This window comes from Rhinopithecus bieti, unplaced genomic scaffold (assembly GCF_001698545.2).
Source record: "Rhinopithecus bieti isolate Rb0 unplaced genomic scaffold, ASM169854v2 scaffold_14871, whole genome shotgun sequence".
NCBI lineage: Eukaryota > Metazoa > Chordata > Mammalia > Primates > Cercopithecidae > Rhinopithecus > Rhinopithecus bieti.
In genome coordinates, this window is record NW_016807935.1 from 19068 (window position 1) to 41100 (window position 22033).

At 36.4% G+C, this 22033-nt stretch overlaps 1 protein-coding gene across 3 annotated transcripts in view; it reads right to left on the bottom strand.

Annotated features, from left to right (window-relative positions):
* Positions 1-21393, bottom strand: part of TMEM168 (transmembrane protein 168) — a 28215-nt gene extending 6822 nt beyond the window's left edge. The window contains exons 1-6 of one of the 3 annotated variants that reach the window (XM_017884162.1): positions 21129-21362; positions 20241-20320; positions 19417-19508; positions 14713-15968; positions 4691-4833; positions 2106-2380 (exon numbers count right to left, since the gene is read on the bottom strand). In XM_017884162.1, coding sequence (XP_017739651.1) covers positions 2106-2380; positions 4691-4833; positions 14713-15840 — 1546 coding nt within the window. In that variant the 5' untranslated portion in view covers positions 15841-15968; positions 19417-19508; positions 20241-20320; positions 21129-21362. Of the gene's footprint in view, positions 1-2105; positions 2381-4690; positions 4834-14712; positions 15969-19416; positions 19509-20240; positions 20321-21128 lie in introns of all 3 variants that reach the window. The other 2 variants (XM_017884161.1, XM_017884163.1) reach the window with 2 other exon arrangements.
* Between the last annotated feature and the right edge of the window lie 640 nt (positions 21394-22033).

Genomic DNA, 22033 nt, shown 5'->3' on the forward strand with positions numbered 1-22033 from the left:
TTTTTTTTTTTCTTAGAAAAATAAAACGCTGATATAAGAATTAGTAAATGAACATCTAGAATTGATTTCCATAGCTATCTTTAAGAAATACTTAATGAATTTTAAATTACTTAAGAAAACTGCAAACTTTTGAAAAGTGTTTCCATTAAGTAATAAATCTTTCATATAAACACACACAAAAAACTTACTTCTAAAATTACTCTCTTATAACACTTTAAAATAACTAGGGATATATGCATGGCCACCAAAATTAGCCCTGTTTTTTCCATTTGATCTGGGTAGAGTTTATTATTATAAGGATTACAGTAAGTTTTCAGTAATCCCTACTTTTAGATCTAAAATTCTATCTCTGTAAAGACTATTTTAATTGACTAAAGCTTTCTCTTGTGCTCTGAGTTGGAATACACAGAATGTTATACTTTACCTGAAACTGAAGTAGCCATAAAGGTTAAAAGATGTTTTCTACATTGTAATTAAAAGTTATAGTCAAATAAATGATTTTATAAACTATATTCAAGTAGTTTTAACGCTCAATACATCTTTTAGTCTTGTACATTCTAATTTTTTGAAATGGGTGACCCAGGCTAACAAAATATCCATTTAACCAGAACATGCCATTTCTTTATCATCACGGCTTTCACCCTTGGAAACAACATGGTACAGTGGGGGGAAAATACACTTTAGGAACCGGGCAGATCTGGTCTTAAATCATAAGTTGCATAACAACTTATAATTTTCATTTCATCCTTTCAAAATGAAGATAACAGAAGTAGTGGTATCCATCTCAAAGGATTTCACATAAAGACTAACAATGTGTGTAAGGTACTAGGTACAGTAAGCTGATGCTTAAAATGTGTCCAATAAATATTAGCTCGTCTTTCTACTAGAAGGCCACTGAGTTATTCAATATTTATTTGCAAAAAAGAAAAATTTCAAAAAAATATTTCTCTTTAGGATAAAAACTCCAGTTACAAATCTGACATGAAATTAGTGAGATCACACTGGTTTAAAATCATTTCTATCTTAACCTTTTGTTTGTTTCTTTCTGGAGTTCTTATATTGGCAACTCTGCCTCTGTCCTTCCATACTACTTCTATTTATCTTTTTCTTCATCATGAATGTTTCCAATTTATTCATGACTGTTTTATTATTTATACATTCTTGGTTTAAAACATCTATACTCTTTTATGGAAAAAAATCATGTAATTAAATCTAAAATAACTATTTCTAATCTAAAATAAGAAAATTACCTTTCTTTTTTAATGATGTATTCAATGATTTCATCTATCAGCTACTTAAGGATCCTCTACTATGTATTGGGCTCTGTTATAGGTCCTAAGCAAGTAACAATTTATAAAACAAAGCCCTTCACTTACTCTCTATTAATAGTTGGAAAGCCTGATAAATTTATATATTATATAAAGAGATCTCATTTCTCTCTTGGCAATAACTAAGAAGTTTTCTATTTCCCATAATGCATGTAAACCAAAGTTATTTTATGATTTTTCAAATGCAAAACAATCCCTACAGAATTTTGTACCTTAGAATAAAATTCAATGATCATTTAAAATTACTGCCTTATTTTACAGGCGAGAAAACTGAAGCCAACAGAAGTTAATTAACTTGCCTAAAATAACACAGTTGTGGCAAATTAGGACCAGAACCAAGGTCTCCTAACCTAAATGCTACTCCCACATACTACATGATCTGCTGTTTAAAATTTTGGTGAGCTTTATAAACATAAATAAAACTACAGATGTGAAGGACTACTGAAATCTGCATCCATAACATTTCAAAACTTAAAAATACTAGTCAACGAAGTTTATCAGCTTCTGAAAAATATATTTAGCAATTCTGAAAATATTTTCAGGGAAACTGTAAGTCTCAAAGCATTTTTTCCTTCTAATCACTACAAGACATATTTCTGAATCTTATCATTAGAGATGGCTAAACAGGGATGCTAGAGCAAAGAAAAACAAATTAAAGTCATATGTACAGTTCAGTAAACTAAGAATCCTGGAAATTTAATGACTGTGTGTGAAGTACAGATTTCTACATATACATGTGTATCTTTACAATAGTGAAACTGCCAAAGGTGAGTTTACCTGCTAGAGCCCACTCTCCTGTACCATGGGTGTGCCCACTGTAATACAAAATATACGTATCATGTCTGGGTCCATCCACAGTCCGAAGTTCGAGGAAAGCTTTCAGTTTGGAATGCAGCGTATCAAATGACAGTCCACTTGTGGAATAGTCACATCCATAGGTCTCAATCATATGATATGCAAAAAATCTTTGGATAGCATTCAGCATGCCAGTAGACCTCAAATTTAACTCCTGTACATGTTCTGGGGGAAGCAGTGTTGGCTGACCATCAGGACTGAAGTAGGAGAAAAAACAATTATTTTGGTGTTTAAGAAGTATTCATTCTGTATCACATTCTCATCTGTCATTTATAACTGATTATCTAAGAATCAGTTATAATATAGTTGCTGCTAAGAGGCAGGCTTTTTAAAAAAAATTATCCTTTCTAAAATTCCTATAGTACTAAGAATTAAGCTTAGAAAATCAAAACCTGGTTTCTAAATACTCACTATCATTAAAACAATAATCAAATTAAAAGCTGGGATAATACCTCCAAATGTAGATAGTACTACTCTTTGTTCCTTATTTGTATTTTCTTACATGACAGATATTGGACAAGGCTTTTTAAAAGCAGGATTACACTGTTTCAAGAACATCTGGGTGGGGACTATGAAAAAACTATTGTTTAAAACATTATAACACACAAAATATAAAAGCAATATTTTAATTATATATTTCTGTATTGAAAATAATCTATAAAATTGTGTTCAAATTTCATTAACTTAAGGTACATAAATAGAAGAAATTATTAATAGGCATTTAAAAGCTATTAANTTGTATTTTCTTACATGACAGATATTGGACAAGGCTTTTTAAAAGCAGGATTACACTGTTTCAAGAACATCTGGGTGGGGACTATGAAAAAACTATTGTTTAAAAACATTATAACACACAAAATATAAAAGCAATATTTTAATTATATATTTCTGTATTGAAAAATAATCTATAAAAATTGTGTTCAAATTTCATTAACTTAAGGTACATAAATAGAAGAAATTATTAATAGGCATTTAAAAAGTTATTAAAATTTAGGTCCATTGCTTTATACTGAACACTAGTTGAAGACTTAGATTTGCTCCTGGAACAAATATAAAACGGTACTCTAGTAGATAAAGCAAGTTTTATAACTAGCAAAATACCATTAATATTGAGAAAGAAAAAACCATCATTCCTATCCAGAAAAGGGATTTCTGTCAGGATTTTTGAAAACCTTAGATTTTGCTTCATGTACCATCAATAGTATTCTACTAACTTTTAAAATTACAGTCACAAAAGAGTAAGCACTACATTTAAAAAAATTACAATGTAATAAATATCTAACTGTGCATATTACTATTTCCATACATTCTTTCTTTCTACAAGGTTGTCATTTCTCACTTTATGGGACATTTCCAAATCTGTTTCCCTCAGTTCTTGAACCTTCGACTTTTGATTAAGTCTTTATTTCCTACAAATAGTCTATTTGGAGATTTTTATGTTAAATACTTGAAATTAGAAAAAAAACTTTACTTCAACTCTCCCCTCCCCCAGGGAAAGTGTGATGAAAACTGTCATCAGAATTCATTTATGGCAAATAACTATTTTAAAGGTATTTAGCTATAAAATAAAAAACAAAATTTAGCACATTTACAGATTTATACAGATGTCACCACCTTTGTGGGTAAAATTTATTTTGGAATAAAACTGCAATAAACATTTATTAAACTTCACTGCCAATCCTCTGAATTCCTAGTATTTGTATGGCACTTTTCAGTGTGCAGAGTGTTTTTACATTCATTTTTTTTTTTTTAGTTCTTCATACCATTCCTGTCAGATGAACAGGAATGATGTCTTTAGGTAAAGACAGATAATAAGGTTCAGAGTTCTAATGTACTGAAGGTAACACAGAACTAGACCTCCAGCCTCTCAGGCCCAGTGCACATTTTATTATATTTCACTATGTTGTTTCGGACTTTTTTTTGTTTTGAGACGAAGTCTTGCTCTTGTTCCCCAGGCTGGAGTGCAATGGTGCGATCTTAGCTCACTGCAACGTTCGCCTCCCAGGTTCAAGTGATTCTCCTGCCTCAGCCTCCCGAGTAGCTGGGATTACAGGTGCCTGCCACCACCCTCGGCTAATTTTTGTATTTTAGTAGAGATGGGGTTTCACCATGTTGGCCAGGCTGGTCTCAAACTCCTGACCTCAGGTGATCCGCCCACCTCAGCCTCCTAAAGTGCTGGGATTACAGGTGTGAGCCACCGCGCCTGGCCACAGGACACTTTCTTAAACAAAATATTCCCTTTAGGGTAAGATCTTTCCTCAGAAAAGTTACACATGAATATTTTATGGTTTCTAGCTAAAATATAAGCTTATCATATTTATCAAAATATTTCAATTGAACTCTGAAGATATTATCACTTGGAATAAAGTTTGTTAAAAATCTGGAAGAAACGCAAAAGTTATATTTTGAAAATACGGTTTTGAAAAGGAGCTATATTTTATTCATATAAATATTAAGAAAATGTTATGAACTGAATAGTTACCACTAACTATACTAGATTACTGTACCTGCAGAAGTTGGTGGGAATCACAATAGCATATCCAACAGATGTTCCTCCTAAACAGTTACCCAATTCATGGAAGAGCCCATGAGCCATGGATTCCAATGGCAAAACAATTAGAAACATGCTCAAGAAAATTCCATTTGTTGGCTAAAAGAAATCCAAAACATGTTTACACAGTACACGTACATATGTGTATATATTTACATACATGCACATTGATTTACATTTTTTAGCTTCTACTTTCAAAAAGGATAAAAGGAACAATTAATGATCTAAAAACAATGTTCAGTTAAAGCAGGCAAGTATACATGGATGAGCTAACTAGTGCAATAAATCCTAAATTTATCTCTGTTTTTTTGAAAGTTGTGGCAAAACACAGCATATCATTTTTAAAAAAGATTTGTCAAATAACATCCTATCCAAACTAGAAGAAAAAAAAACAAACAAAACCACTCTTAGATATGACAGAGAAAATGCCAGATAACAAGTATCTTGTTAAAACCCATGTGCCTATGTCATTTTCAAATAACAGATTTATTTACTTTATCAAAAGGGTACTTTAGAAAGGGCTCATTTTTTCCCCATGAAATTATGAAAATAAATTCTTAAGGAAATTTAAGACCCTAAAGCTTAAAAACTAATTCCATTTATATGGTATAGTTTACCTTATAAAGCACTGAACTGTCTAGATGTGCAATCAAAATTTTAACAGAAGAAAATTTAAGGACATATAAGCATTGTAAAAGCAGAATGGAAAGTAGAGAGGCAGAAGAAATAAGGAGAAGGCAATCAGGTATTAACCGCAATGAAAAAGCAGAAAAAATTAAGACTCATTTAAGTGAAAAGAAAATGGATAGTCACTTGAACATACCTTTAGAATATTAAACTATCACATTCTTTCTGTATTGCTACTGCACATACTATATGCCTAGGTGCATGAACACATGCTTTTAACACTAAGGGGTGGTTCATTTGATCAAAATTTAATTAAAAAATTTATTCCTGCAATAGAAAAATGAATATACTGCCCTATTTTGGTACATCCTATTTTGTCAATGACATAAATAACACAGTACATGCTCCATTTAGAAACACTATAAAATACAAATAAGTAAAAAAGATATGTGATTAAAATCATTCCAAATACCATCATCTATACGCACAATTACTCTGAAATATTCCCAGACTTCATGCAATGTATTTTTCACAAATATATATTCATGTGTATTTTTTTTTACCGAAATGGGATACCTAATCTGTGAACATTTTAATCTAAGCTTACATAACTCTAAGTCACTTGTAAAGATCAAATGGCATTCCTATAATACATATAAAACTTTAATTGGTGGATCCTATTATTGGTATTTAAACTGCTTACAGTTTGCCATTATACCAAAACTAGAATAAATATCAAGTTCTGATTATTAATGAGGTTAAGTACCTTTCACCACGTGGGTATCATCTGTGATGAAGTGTTAAATATTATGCCCACCTTTCTATGAGGTTGATCTTTTCTTCATTGATTTAGCTTTGTTTGGTTTTGAACACAGTTTAAATGAAAGTCTTTTGCTGGTGACTCTGTGACTACCTTAATGCTGTTTTTTGCTTAACAAGAGTTCTTAATTATAATATAGTCACTTTATGCCTTGTTGAAAAAAATCCCTCTATCCAACCATTAAGAAGATATTTTAACATTATCCTCTAAAGGCTTTATTGTTTTGCCTTTCACATTTAAATCTATAGTCCAAATATAATTGATTTTATGATAATGGCCCAAGTTTTTCTTCTACAGAAACAATTGTCCAAGCAGCAATTACTGAAAATATCAACCACTCCACATTACAGTGCCACTTTTGTCGTAAGTATTCACGGATCTGTTTTTGGTCTCTCTTCTTCTGTTCTGTTGGTCTATTTTTTATCCTTTCACATGTCCTTTGGTTTTCATTTCTTCCCTCTATTTTTGGGACTCTAATCAAACAAATATGAGATCTTCTTAACATATCCTCTGAGTCTTATCCTTTCCTTCTGTTCACTATTTTCCATACTTCTCCTCTTTCATGCTGCTTCTTGTATAGCTTCTTCTGAACTGTATCTTCCAGGTCACTAATGCTCAATTCAGCTTTGTCTAATGTTATGTTTGTAACACTGAAATAATTTATTTCCTGATCCTAAAATTTCTATTTAGTTCTTTTTAAAATCTGCCCTGTCATTTTTTAAAGTTTCCAGTATACTACCATTATGTCCTGATCTCTCCTTTTATTTTTGCAACTTAGCATGATGGTTTTCTGTTTGATAATTCCAATACCTAAAGATTTTTTTCTGTTGTCTGTTGATTTTGCTGCTTCTTGCGCTTGGTGCTGTGTGTGTGTGTGTGTGTGTACCTGGTTAAATTTATAAGCTGAACGCTGGATATAAAAATTACATTATTATTAATTTTAGGCCTAGATAATGACACTTTCTCCTAGGGACAATTGTTTCTTCCAGAGAGCTGCGGACATCACGAGTCTACATATCTTAATTCGGGTTTGACCACTGAAGCCCAGGTTGAACCACCAACAGGACACAATGGCAGAAAGCAAGTTCATGAAAGGGCTATAACACACATGGCTCCACCCTCTTCTTTCACTGTGTAAGCGTAAAATGGGAGGTAATTTACCAGAGATCTCACTTCTGGAGGCCCTGGGCTTGGCTTTTATTTTTGCCACTCTTGAGGGGGCCAAAAGTGCAGCTCAGCTTTGAAAACAGTTTCCTCTATGTATACAAATGTCTGCAAGGCCCAGCATCGAGTCTTTTCATCCCAGGAAGTATGGTGTGTTTTTCCATTTATTCAAGTCTTCCTTTATAACCTACATTGAGGTTTACAATAATTTTAAAATAAAAGTTTGGTAAGTTTAAAACTTATTTTATGTTTCTGTTCTTACAAATGGAATCAGTTCCAATTTTCTGATGATTGATTTCCAGGCTATTACATTTTATATATTTACATATTTTTTCTAAACCAGTGCTTCTCATCTTCAGTATGTTTTTACTATTAGAAAAGGTATTGAACGGTTTCATTTAGCAGCAAACTAAGCAAATGATAAAGTTCAATTGCCAATCAATTTGTAGATGACTTAAATGAAAAGCCTAATAATCCAAAATTCCAATTAAAATGTTAATTGATATTGATGTTATTCAGTACCCTAATGTTGGTTATGTAACACTGACGATGATATTTGATACAGTAGGACTAAATAAGTAGATATTCGGGGGTTTACTGATCACAATTCATAAATAACAGATGATCTGTTACTACTTGCTTTTTATATTAAAAAATCTTAGAAACTGAGAATTTTATGCTGATTGACAGGGTCTCACTCTGTCATCCAGGCTGGAGTGCAGTGGCATGATCACAATTCACTGCAGCCTCAACCTCTCAGGCTCATGTGATCCTGCCACCTCAGCCCCCCAAGTAGCCTGGGACCACAGGCCTGGCTAATTTTTTCATTTTTGTAGAGACGAGGTCTCCCTATGTTGCCCAAGCTGGTCTCAAACTCCTGGGTTCAAGCAATCCTCCCGCCTTGGCCTCCCAAACTGTTGGAATTACAAACATGAGTCATCGTGCCTGGCCCTGTCATACATTTTTAATAAAGCAAATTTATCAGGAAAAAATCATTAAGCACTTCTATTAGGTTATTTTGAAAAGCAAGCTTAGAAAACAGTATTAAATATTCTATTAAGATCACGCACAAGTTAATGTTTTGGCAATACAAAAATTCATAATTTTAACTGAACAGATGGCAAGTATGTCCAGGGGAAGCCAAAATAAATGTAGGATGTTTTATCCACTTGCCACTTTCAGAGACCTTCACTTTTATTGGCCTGCAAACCTTTACTCTATAGCTTCAATCTAGAAGTCATTTGTGACTTTGGAGTACTCCTTACACCTTAATTCCAAGTAACAAATAAGATCAATTGATTAAAGCCTATAAGTACTTTTTCTCCTTTGCTTCTCCAAATTATCCTCAGCTCACTACCAAATTTTAAGACATGGCTCATATTTCAGAGCAGATACAAAGTCAGCACAAAAGAAGACCAATAAACAACCTGTAAGTAATGCCCTTTGAATAAAAGTTGTTACTAGTTATTAGATCTCTATCCAGCTGGGCTTTCAAGTCACGGTCAAAGTATTCAACGTTTCATATCCTAAAATTTTTCAGGTAACAGGAACAAAATTTCTTTATGCAATGTCGTTTTTAAAATGTAACATTTACATAAACATATACGGCTTGTTTGTTTAGAAGTATTTTTTTATGAGTCACCTTATGCAAACCAGATTTGGAAAACATACATAGAAGCCTAAAGAAAGTAAAGCCCAACTAAGAAATAGAATACATAAATGCAGCAATATATAAATGGAGAGACTGTGAGAAATCTAGCTTTAAGAAACCACAGGCAACTTTCAAAACTTTGCTTGGTTCAGGAAATTTAAGAACATTATGAAGACTACTGTATAATTTTAAAGTCAAATGACTTCTTTATGCAGAAGAAGTAGGGCATAGTGGAAAGGACCCAAGCTTCAGAGTTAGACTTTGGTTCAATCCCAGCTCAGCCACTTGCTATGTGTACACGAATAAGTTAATTAACCTTTTCAGTCTTGATTTCTGGAATATATACATAGATAATTTATGTCACGAGCTTATTCTGTAGATTAGAAATACATATGTATGGCAGTATAAAGTTAAAACAAATGCTTTCCACATGACCCAGCAATCCCACATCACACTAAAATAAAAGCTTATGTTAACACAAAACCTTGTCTACAAAGGTTTATAGCAGCTTTATTCATAATTACCAAAAAACTACAAATAATTTCAGTGTCTCTCAACTGGGTAAGGGATAAACTGGAACATCCATACAATGGGATATTGCTCACAATAAAAGTAACTAACTTACTGATGGCACACAGTAACACAGATGAATCTCAAATGATATAAATAAGAAATCAGACTTAGGGCCAGGTGCAGTGGCTCACACCTATAATCCCAGCACTTTGGAAGGCCAAGGCAGAGAGGACTGCTTGAGCCCAGGAGGTCGAGGCTGCAGTGAGCCATGATTGTGCCACTGTACTCTAGCCCACACTGCAGAGCAAAACCCTGTCTCAAAAACAAAAGTCAGGCTCAAAAGACTGCAATGTTAAATGATTTTATGAATATGACATTCTGGAAAAGGAAAATTTCTAGGAACGGAAAACAAATCAGGTTGCCAAGTACCTGGGGGTTGGGAGAAGGACTGACTACAAGGAAGCAAGAGGGAATTTTGGTGGTGATTTAACTGCTCTACACATTGACTGTGGTAGTGGTGGTCACACAAATATATGTGTTTGTCAAAATCACAGAATTACACACTAAAAAAGGTGAATGTTTCTATATGTAAATTTTCCTTAATAAAAAAATTTTATGTTAAGCTAAGTAAAACAAAACCCAAAAGTTTTCATATGCAAAACCTTAAAAAAAATGGCTAAACCCATTTTTTGGAATTATGATCTAAATTACAACTGTGCTCCATAAGGCATGTTAATCTTGCATGTTTTTACTTCTCTAATAGTAAAACAAAAGTACATTTGAGTCCCTAAAAGTATATTTTAAAAGATAAAGAAACCTATAAGGTATTTAATAAATTCCAAATGTCCACTAGGTCATTACCTCAGTGAGATCCATCATCATGTCTTCTCTCATCCTACATTCTTATCTGCTCTCTTCAGTTTCTCAACATCTTTTTAACACTTTGACTATCTACCACGTCCGAACTTTCAACTTCACATTTTATCAACTAATATAAAATTCGCTTTAAATTTACTTCTCAACAAAATCTATTAGTTTTTCCTCTGATAATACTCTCAGTTTTATCCTTATCATAGCCCTTTTCCCTATCACCTTAGTCCAAGTCCTTATCTCTTGCTCCTGGCTAGCCTTCTTGATTTCAGTCTATGTCTACTTTCATAGATTCTGTCATAGCTGGCAAACTGATCTGCTCAAAGCCTTCTTTAATTCCTCATTTTTTTCTTGGCACATTGGGTCTGCCCTCACCTAATCAGTGGCACAGTTTTTCTAGTGAAAATAGACTGAAGGATATTTTAATGGGACAGTGAGAAAAATTGGTTTCGTACCTTAGTATTACTCTCACAGAAATATGACAAATGGTTTTAGATTAAAACTTAATATCATTTAGGAAATAAGTAAAATAGTTCAATTTTAAAATCAATTAAAATCCAATTTAAATAATCTGAGAGAGCCCTCAGAATTTATTTGCATTAAATGATGATGTTATCCCCAAAACAGTCATGTCCTAACAAAGCTCTTAATTATTTGCCTTTCTACATAATTTTCTGGTTCTTTCATTATTCAAGAGGTCTGGAACATGTATAAATTCAGCAGATACTTCCCAAATTATGTTTCACATAGAGGTTAAAAGGTATGGGTATGGGGAGGTGTGTAATGTAAGTAATGAGGGTAGAGCAAGGACTTCACGGTCAAGTTAGTTTGGAAATGTTTTTCTTTCTGTACTTTGAACATTTTTTTCTCAGAGTACACTCACTAACATCTCACAGAACACTGGGCAGAGCAGAGTTTGAAATCTTTCTACAGAGGATTGGTTAAATTAAGTCAAAAAAATTTAGTTACCTTTAAGGCATAATGCCTATGCCATGGGCAGCAGTTTCCAAATAGCAAACAATTGGGGAATGCAGACACAACTCATGTAGATTTACACTGGTCTTGAATAGCTAAATGAATATATTGCCACTAAATGAGTACGCTGGTGACCGGAAGTGTTTGCATCACGTTGAAGATTTTTTAGAGACACAGAGTCTCATGTTCTTCCCCAAAATTACTGAATTCCAATCTTCAGAATTTTAACAAGATCCCTACATGATTCACATGCATACTGAGGACTGAGAAACACTGGTCTAGAAAAAAGGTTGGCAAACTTTTTCTTAAAAGGGCCAGATAGGGGGCCAGGTGCAGTGGCTCATACCTGTAATCCCAGCACTTTGGGAGTCCGAGGCAGGTGGATTACCAGAGGTCAGGAGTTAGAGACCAGCCTGGCCAACATGGCGAAACCCCGTCTCTACCAAAAATACAAAAATTAGCCAGGCCTAGTGGCGGGTGCCTGTAATCCCAGCTACTTGAGAGGCTGAGACAGGAGAATTACTTGAATCCAGGAGGCGGAGGTTGCAGTGAGCAGAAATGGCGCCTTTGCACTGCAGCCTTGGTGACAAGAGTGAAAGTCCGTGTCAAAAAAAAAAAAACAGAGGGGGGCGCAGATAGTTAATATTTTCTTTTGCAGGTCATTGCAATCTCTGTTTTAACTACTCAACTATGCTGTTTACCATAATTACAAAAGTTAATATGGTAAGAAGACATAACAAAGATGCATTTACATCTAGGAACAGTGCTTCAAAACACATGAAGCAAAAAAAAAAAAAAAAAAAAAAGAATTGAAAAAGGAAGTAGACAATTGAGGAACTATAATAGAGATTTTAATCTCTCTATTACAGAACTAGACAGAAAATTAACAAGGCTATAGATATATGAATAACACTACCAACCAACTTAATCTAGCTGATATTTATAGTACACTGTACCCAACAACAGAAGACTCATTATTTTCAAGTGAACATGGAATAAAACATGCCATGCCACAAAGCAAGTGGCCTAAAAGACTAAAATCATACAATGTTCTCCAGCCACATGGAATTAGAAATCAACGGAAAGAAATGTGAGAAACTTCCAAATATTAGGATATCACACAACAAACTTATAAATAACCCATGAGTTAAAGAAGAAATTTCAAAGGAAATTAGAAAACATCTCACCAGGTGGCATAGTACTAACATAACGGGAGACATACAGGTCAGTATAACAAAAGAACTCAAAAATACAACCTTACATTTATGTTTAATTGATTTTAAACAAGGCACCAAGGCAATTCAATAGGGGAAATGTTAATCTTTTCAACAAATGGTGCTGGGAACAATGAGACATTTATATATTTAAAAAAAAAAAAACTTAGATCCTTATCTCATACTATAACTCAAAATGGATCATACACCTAAATGTAACAGTTAAAACAATAATGCTTTTGAAAGAACTGTGACCTAGTGTTGAGCAAAGACTTCTTAGATAAGCTACTAAAAGCAGAGCCCATAAAAGAAAAGTGGATAAATTGGATTCTGTAAAATTAAAACTTTTAGTCTTGAAAACTCTTCAAAAGTGTCATTCAGAAAATAAAAACGGAAGCCAGACCAGGAGTAAACATTTCCAAATCATTTATCTGACAAAGGGCTTGTATCCAGAATATATAAGGAACTCTTAAAACTCAATCAAGACAAATAACCCAGCTTTAAAATAAGCAAAAGATGTGAATATTGAAACAACAAAGTAAATGGCTAATACACACATAAAAAGATGCTCAACATCATTAATCATTAGAGACATAAATTAAAACCACAATGCTATCACCCTACATCTAAATCAAGGGATTCTCAAATAGATCAACTTTAGGAAAGAACAGAATCGAAGGTGTAAATCAGGAAACTGATGCTCTTAAAATTATCTCTGCTGACAGACTCCTTGGAAAGTTTTTGTGTACCTCCAGTGGTACACACCATATCTGAAGACCACTAGATAAGAAAAAGTTTGGAGACCAAGAAAATATTAATATTTTGGATAACAGAATTTGACAGCCTGGAATGGCATCCAGCATGAATGAGGTTGACTTGGAAAAGAAAAAGTATTTAGGGCTGGGAACGGAGCTAGCAGGAAGAGAGGCAAGGAAGAGGGAGGAAAACTCATGCTTGAGTTTTAGACATCATCATCATAATTCTGATAGTACCCAACACTAGCAAGTAGAGCAAAGTAAGGACAATATCCTCAGGCCACACCCAAGATGTTTTCCTCATTTGGTTGACTCCCACCAGGATCCCTGCCCCTAGCCCAGCTGACTAGAAAGCACCATGTCCAGGCAAGTCTCCACATCTCCCTCTTCAAAACACACTTCTAGAAATCACTCAGCAGCAACAAACTGTTACAAAGCAGAGAGCTGCACCAAGCAGAGCTGACTGTCCTCTAGAAATCACTCAGCAGCAACAAACTGTTACAGAGAGCTGCACCAAGCAGAGATGACTTTCCTTTATGCCCCACATCCCAGCCTGACGTACACAGATTATAGTATTTATCACACTGTAATCATAATTGTTTGTTTACATGCCAGCCTCTTCCTCCTCCCATTGGAGACTGTGCCACCTTTGACAGACATCCTGAGATCTTCCGCACCCACTACAGTGCCTGGCATATAGTGCATAGTCAATACATGCTCAATTAATGGAAGACTGGGTTTGTTAATACTGCAGATGCAAACGCCAACTGTACAAATGTCTTTGTCTACAAGAACCTTTTAGAAAACATTTCTGGGCAGCAAAGTTACTGTGAAACCCATGTTTTCTTTCTTAGGATAACCTCTAATCTATAAGCAACTGATATATAGTTACATATCTAACACCTTTTATATAAAATCTTCAGAGAAATGGCTACATAAAAGAAACATGTTACAGTGAGGAGTCTAGGGAATAGACAGAAATTAAGTAACCTTGTTCCTGCCAGTATTAGTGACTCTGGATGTGTCTTCTTTGGCTTTCAGTTTCCTCATGGGTATAATGAAAGGATCAGAATACTATCTTTAAATACTTTCCAAATGTTAGTTTTCTAAGACTTTTTAATCGATGAATGTTTCACTAATGAACAGTCAGGAAGTGGGAGGCATCTCAATGCTGAGTGTTCATAACATTTTGGTACTTCTTTGCTAAAGATCAAACAAATTATCCTCTTGAAACACATTCAGTGCTTCAATTCCATGAACAAAATTAAATAAGAGCAAATATGAGTATCCTTTTGAAATCAGGAACTTGACCTTACAACTTTAATTTCAATTATTGAAGTTAGCATTTTATTACATGTCATTGGGTTGATGGACAAACAATAAGCTTACCTGCCAGGAAACTGCTCCCAAAATCGCTGTTGCAAGAAGACTAAAAAACACCAACTGCTCAGAAATCAAGCAAAAATGGCGCATCCCTTTGGATGCCATGATTCTATCAAGGCTATTGTAATCTGTCCTGTGGGTAAAATATACTTTATGGCAGTCATTTAATTTGGTATGGAATCCCCAAAGAGTTAAAAGAAAAATAATATGACAAATCATCCAGAAAATTCCAAAAATGGAAAAGCCAGGTATTACAAAATACCAGAGATGAGTGTCTCTAAGTTTAAATGCTGAAAGAATAAAAAATGTAAGCTCAATCATTCCAGCAAAAACAACTGAAAGTCTTCTGCAAATTCTTCCACGGTACAAAAAGGGTTTCCATCTTTCAGTTACTGAAAGTCCACTAAAATAAATGTCAAGGAAAGGATCAGTTATCAGGCAAATAAAAAAACATGCAAAAGCAATCGGATTTTTGGGAGTTTCCAATGAGGAAAAAAATAACAAAACTGCAAAAATAACTAAGTTTGGAATAGCTAAGAAAGATTTCATTCTCAGATCAATAATCAGCATAGCCAGAGCCACAACAAGCAAAATGACACTCAGAGACTTCTCCACCAACATAGTTGTGCTGGCAATGGCAAATCCAACAAGCTCCAGAAATTCAATTGTGGTTAGTAAAGTGGGTCGATGACGGACGTAACCAGAAATTCTCTCCACCAGAGAGCACAATATCCTTAATACTATGGATGTCAGAAGCAAATATTTGGTTGATTCTTCTTTTACATCATTTTTAAAGGATGAATTATCAAGAAAACATAGGAGGCCAAGCAAGAATCCAAACCAAAGATTGGAGAGACTTAAACTTGCTGCTTCCATTGAAAAATAATAATAGAGTATGCTGGCGATTCCAAGAACAAAAAGACCAAGAATAAAAATTACCAAAATTAAGGAATTTGCTGTTTTTTCCCATCTTACGTATAGACCTAAGCATATAGCAACCAATAAATTGATTCTGGCTAAATAGCCAAGATACCGCACTGAAGAATGCATGTTCACTTCTCTATTTACTTCTTCCAGTCTTGTCATTGCTAAATAGAGACAATGACTAAAGCAGTAACGCAGTGATTTACACATGTAACCAGCAATGTGGGCTTTTCCCTCACGTGACAAAAATTAACTGCTTGTATTTCATCCGGTATATCCAGTGTATCCGCAACTCCTATTTCAACATTTTCTCTCATGGAAATTTTGTTTATAGTGATCTAAAAAGAAAAAGAAAATATTTCAGTTAATTTTATATAATTTACTCATTATTTTATATAAAGATGCATATAAAAAGTGAAAAAATCCAGTTTAAAAACTGAAATCCAGTTTACAACCTGATTTGCAATATCTTAATGATTACTGTTTCTGGCTTAAAACTTGGCAGTTTATCCAAACAGACATGGCTGTGCCTTCTACTCATCATATGCTATGACTGCATGAATAGAATTGTTCTTCCAGAGATAGTGAAGAATTCACCTAATCCATTCTGGTTTAAATATCTGGTTTTTCAACAACAAGGAAATGTGATATGTTAGCTTTAGCTTAGATTGTAGCGGGTTTTGGTACAACATACAGCTACTTAGTTCTTAAAGCAAATGAAGGACTTCATTGTTACCTCTAATTTGAAAAGCACTTGTATATACTAGTAGTAACAGCAACCATTACTACCTGCCAAATATCCCCTACATCTTTTTACAAGGCAGCTCTAGAATGTTACACAAGGTCTTTACATTGTTTAACTAATAAACTCACCAGAATTAAAGTTACTTAGTCCCTAAAGTTGAGCCATAATTCTCCCTGTACTTTTACCTCTATTAAATTACTCTACTAAACACTATCTCTATAGAAACCAATTCCTGATCAATTCCAAGTCAAAAATGAAAAACTGAAATGCTCATTCTATAGTCATTATAAAGTAAATGAAGAACTTTTCAATTCTACTTAAACAAATGTTACTACAATTATTTGTTAGAGGACCCAGGAAATTAAAGCTTCCAAAAGTCACACCTAAAAAATGACAGTAGTCAAAAAATGATTTAACCATCTATTATAATTCTTCAAAATTTCCTAGTATACTGTTTCAAAAGAACTGATCAATGGTTCATGGTAACTCTATCTAAAGAGAACCCAATCAGATACTTAAAAAGAAACTAGAGCCAGGCATGGTGGCTCTCTCCTATGATCCCAGAACTTTGGGAGGCAGAGGCAGGCGGATCACTTGAGGTCAGGAGTTAGAGACCAGCCTGGCCAACATGACAAAACCCCGTCTCTACTAAAAATACAAAAATTAGCTGGGTGTGGTGGCAGGCATCTGTAATCCCAGCTACTCAAGAGGCTGAGGCAGGAGAATCGCTTGAACCCAGGAGGCGGAGGTTGCAGTGAGCCGAGATTGCGCCACTGGATTCCAGCCTGGGGGATAGAGTGAGACTCTGCCTCCAAAAAACAAACAAACAAACAAACAAAAAATACTAGTTTGTGATTAGTTTATTTGTACTTTCTTAATAGCTGTACACTAAAAGGCTCAAGAGAAATATGAGAACCTAGAATCAACTCTTAGTACTCATTTGGCTGGAGAGGAATGTTACTAAAGCAACCTTAGCGTCTCTGGGAAGTTCCAAGTATTATTACTTACTTTGCTTTTATATGTTCAACAAGCATTTTTTTAAAAAAATTTTTACAACTAAGTCTATTTAAGTATTCCAACTGATTTGCCTTAATTAAATTTGTATTCACTTATGTCTTAAGGTACCACATAATGTTAAAGAAAATGTCTTCCTTTGGTATATTTTGGTTTATCTTTTTAACTTGAGTGTGAGAAACTGACAAAATCTGGAATGCACTGAGGTTTTTTAAAAACATCACTATTGTGTGTTATAAAATAATTCAACAAATACATTAGAATATTTATCCTCAAAGAGCTGATGGTACAATCTGGGCTCAGACTACTGAACACTGCTGGACAGGAGGGAAAAAAAATCACACACTAGGCTAAATAGTACCACTCTAAATCCATGGAACATCCTTCCCTGGTCAACATTCTTCTCCATTCTTGTGACTACTCAAAACCCTACTTACTCTCTTCAAATCTCTGATACCCTACTTCTTCCTATTGCATTCTCACCAGATGATTCTGCCTCCTAGAGAGTCATCAAAAGGGAGTTCACTTGAGTTACCAAGTCCACAAACCCATCTCTGCTTATATGTACAAATATAAGGAAAGAAGGCTGTTGCTTCTCTCTCTAAGGTTAAATCTTTCAGCCATATTGTGCATCTTTCCTTCTGCCTCTTCCAGATCAGACTCTCTCCTCTCCGCAAACTCTCACTTTTATCTATTAGTATTTAAACATTTATAAACCTGTTTCTTTTAAAAACAATACCAAAAAAAGAAACAAAACAAAACAATCCTTGCTAATCCCCATATCCTGTATGAAACTCAATCTTGTGTCCTTTTGACAGCTGGAAGGTAGTTGCTTTACTTACCCACTCACTTTTCAAACCACTAAATGGTGTTTCCCACCACACAACTGCTCTGCTAAGTGCTGAAATGACCTGTAAATTCCTAAATCCAATGGATACTTTTCACTCAGTATCCTGCATACTCTTTTTTGGGGGGTTGGGGGGGAGATGGGGGAACGGAGTCTCGATCTGTTGTCCAGGCCGAGTGCAGTGTCAGGATCTCGGCTTGCTGCAACCTCCGACTATCGGGTTCAGGCGATTCTCCTGCAACCTCTGACTATCGGGTTCAAGCGATTCTCCTGCCTCAGCCTCCAGAGTAGCTGGGATTACAGGCGCCCATCACCATGCCCAGTTAATTTTTGTATTTTTAGTAGAGATGGGGTTTCACCATATTGGCCACGCTGGTCTCAAACTCCTCACATCAGGTGATCCACCGGCCTCGCCATCCAAAGTTCTGGGATTACAGGCACAAGCTACTGCGCCTGGCCTTTTTTTTTTTTTGAGACGGAGTTTCACTCTTGTTGCCCAGGCTGGAATACAATGGAGTGATCTCGTCTCACCGCAACCTCGGCCTCCCAGGTTAAAGAGATTCTCCTGCCTCAGCCTCCCAAGTAGCTGGGATTACAGGCATGTGCCACCACACCCAGCTAATTTTGCATTTTTAGTAGAGACAGGGTTTCTCCATGTTGGTCAGGCTGCTCTCCAACTCCCGACCTCAGGTGATCCGCCGGCCTTGGCCTCCTGAAGTGCTAGGATTACAGGCGTGAGCTACTGCGCCCGGCCGTATCCTGCATATTCTTTAAACAAACTTACATTGTTGACTTCTCTCTCTTTCCAAACCATTCCTTTTCGTGGGCATCCAAAGACTAAGTCTCCAGATTTTTTTTCTTAATTCATTGGTTTCCCCTCCTCTGTCTCCTTGAAGGCTCTTCATTCTCAATCCATCCTTTGTAATGTTCAACCCCAAACCTAGGCTTTTCTCTCACTACATACTTTCTCTAAGCAATGTCATTTATTTCTATGTCTTCAATTATTATCTCTCTACTTAAGTGCACACATATATTAATCTACTATAGAAACTGAAGCACCAGCTCTGTTCTGCACTGTTAACAGAGGTAAATACCTGGAAACAAAGTAAATGTAAACATGTAAAAAAAAAAAAAATTAGTCAAGTACAGTGCATCCATATAATGCAATATACGCAGTTACCTTCTGACGGACCAAAATCAACATGGCAGATTGTTTTTAAATGGCTAATTTACAAAAGTCTTTCCCCATCCTGATCTTCTTCAAAAGACAGCCTGAGTTAGAGAATAATAGAAAAACATTACAATCCTTTTCAATTGGTTTGCCATCATTAATGATTCAATGGACAATTATTCCAGAGGTAGATTAAAATGGAGCATAGAAGATTCAATATGCATATGGGATAAATTAACTAATCACTGCCAGAGTCTGATTATTTAATAAAGCCTTACATACTACTCTAACCCTCCTCTCCACCATCATCTACATTTAACCCTCACCAAGTCCTGTCTACTATTCTTCCTAAACATTTTTTAAGTGTTTCTACTTCTCGTCCCCAGGGTCACCATCCCGATTTTGGCCACCATCATGTTGAACATTTCCCTGTATCCACTCTTGCCCTTTCTAAGAAGTGTACTTTTTAAAACAAAAATGTAGCACTCCACTATGTAAAATGCTCCAATGGCGTCCCATCACCCTTAACAATAAAGTCAAAACTCCTTCAACGCCTTATAAGGCTCTCCGTGTTGGGCCTGAATAACTCTCCTGCCTCATCTGTTACCACTCTTCCTCTCACAGTTTGTTTTCCAAACTTACTGACCTTTCAATTACAAACTGCACAAATGCTATTCCCAAGCCAGGTACACTCCTTTTCCTCCTCCTGGCCCCACCCCAGTGCTCACACCTGGCTTACTCCAACTTTTCAGGTCTCAGATAAAACATTTTCTTAAGAGATTATCCTTGCCCCCTTCCCATTACATGACCCCCGTACTTTCTCTGTTACATACCATCACTTATTTCATGTCTGCTTCTCCCACTAGATCAAAAGGTCTCTGAGGGTTTGTCTTCAATACTGTACACCCAGTGACTAGTAAAAATTCGGCATCAAGAAGGTATTCAATAAATGCTTGTTGAAAAATAAAGACTAATACAGAAATAACTACATGTAACAACAATGGTCGCCATTGGACACTTATTAATGCATAAAGAAAATACAGAACTTAGCTAATATCTCACAACTAATAACTGGTAGTACTAAGGGAGATTCCATAAATGTTTGGTTTCTCTTTCAGCTTTCCACCAGTCTTTACTTAATTCACCCAAATTCTTCCAAACCAATTCTCTCTCCATGTCCTACCTCTAGGGAATGACTTGAGGCATACCGTATCACTTGCATTATCTTTCACTCAGAAACTTTCTGTCCCATCTAGAAGTGTCAAGGCTGAAACAACTACACTGAAAAAACGGCCAGGGAATTTCAGTGCTTCGGTTCTGAGTTACTGATAACTATTTGAGCCATCTCATACGAGGAAAATGGTATCTCGAATATTAAACTCCTCGGCACTAGAGCAGCAATAGCAATTTCTCTCCCTTTCGGCCTCCTTTTAGCAAGATGTAGGAGGTCCGACAAGGAGCTTGGCTGTTCTCCACCATTCTCTACCTCGGGAGAACGCGACCACAACGTGGCGCCCTGTTGAGGGGGAACCCTGGCAAGATACGGAGAGGCGCTCCCATACCCTCCAATCTCCAACCACCACTGTCAACTCCTCCAGGGACAGGTATCCTACCCCGGCCCTGGGAGGCCGGCTGGGCGGAGCTTGGGGTCCACCACACGGAGCCTTGGCGGTGTCTGTACCTAGATCTCGCCGCCCTGCCGTCCATCCATTTCTCCCTACCTGACTCGGCCGTGGCCACCAACGCGCTCTCCCAAACCTCGGAATCAGTTCCAAAACCAAACCAAAAAGGGGGAGGGCAGACAAGGCTTCAGCCTGCGACTGAGAACAGGGAGGCGGCACGTCTTGGGGAACGAGGGCCCGAGCCCATACGCGCTAATACAGGCCAGTGTTTGTGGAAACTTTCTCCGTTACCGGCCCGGCCGCGACCGCCATGTTTCCGCCGCCAAAAATCCGCGACGGTACGGAACGCCACCGGGGTCAAACTGCGCGGCGCGCGTCCTTCCCGAGGCCCGGCCCCTTCCCCGCCCAAACCCGCGCGCCGCCGCGCACCGAGGTGAGCAAGGCGCTCAGCGAGTGTCAACTGCCCCACCTAAGGCGCCTGACTTCCTCGAGCCAAAGTCGACTCTTGGGACCTGGAATCAGTGGCTGAGAACAGACAGCGGGAAGACCACCAAAGATCAGGCTGACAGTGCCCGTCAAGCATCTAGGCCACCGCCTCGGGCTGGACCAAACGGGGACAGGGCGGACGGGACTGCTACGCGTGGGCTGTAAATACTGCGGGAGGCGTTGCTGCTCTTTAATATATATGGCATAATATATGGCTTTGTAACCAGCTCAGCCCCAAGCTCCTTAGGCCCGCCCTCAGAACCCTTCAGTTCCTCAAATGCCGGGACGTGTCGGGTTTTGCTAAACATTAAATCACCTTAGCATAGTGCCTGACACAAAGTTAACACTTAAATACTTGTAAAGTAATAATGTACAATAGGCTCTCCACATCCCTAGTTCTCTCCTCCCACTTATTTTGCATATATTATCTATATTTTTCCTATTTTCCATAATAGAGTGTGAATTTCCTAATTTTCATAATAGATGTTGGGGGTTGGTGTGGCCAGCACTTCTATAGG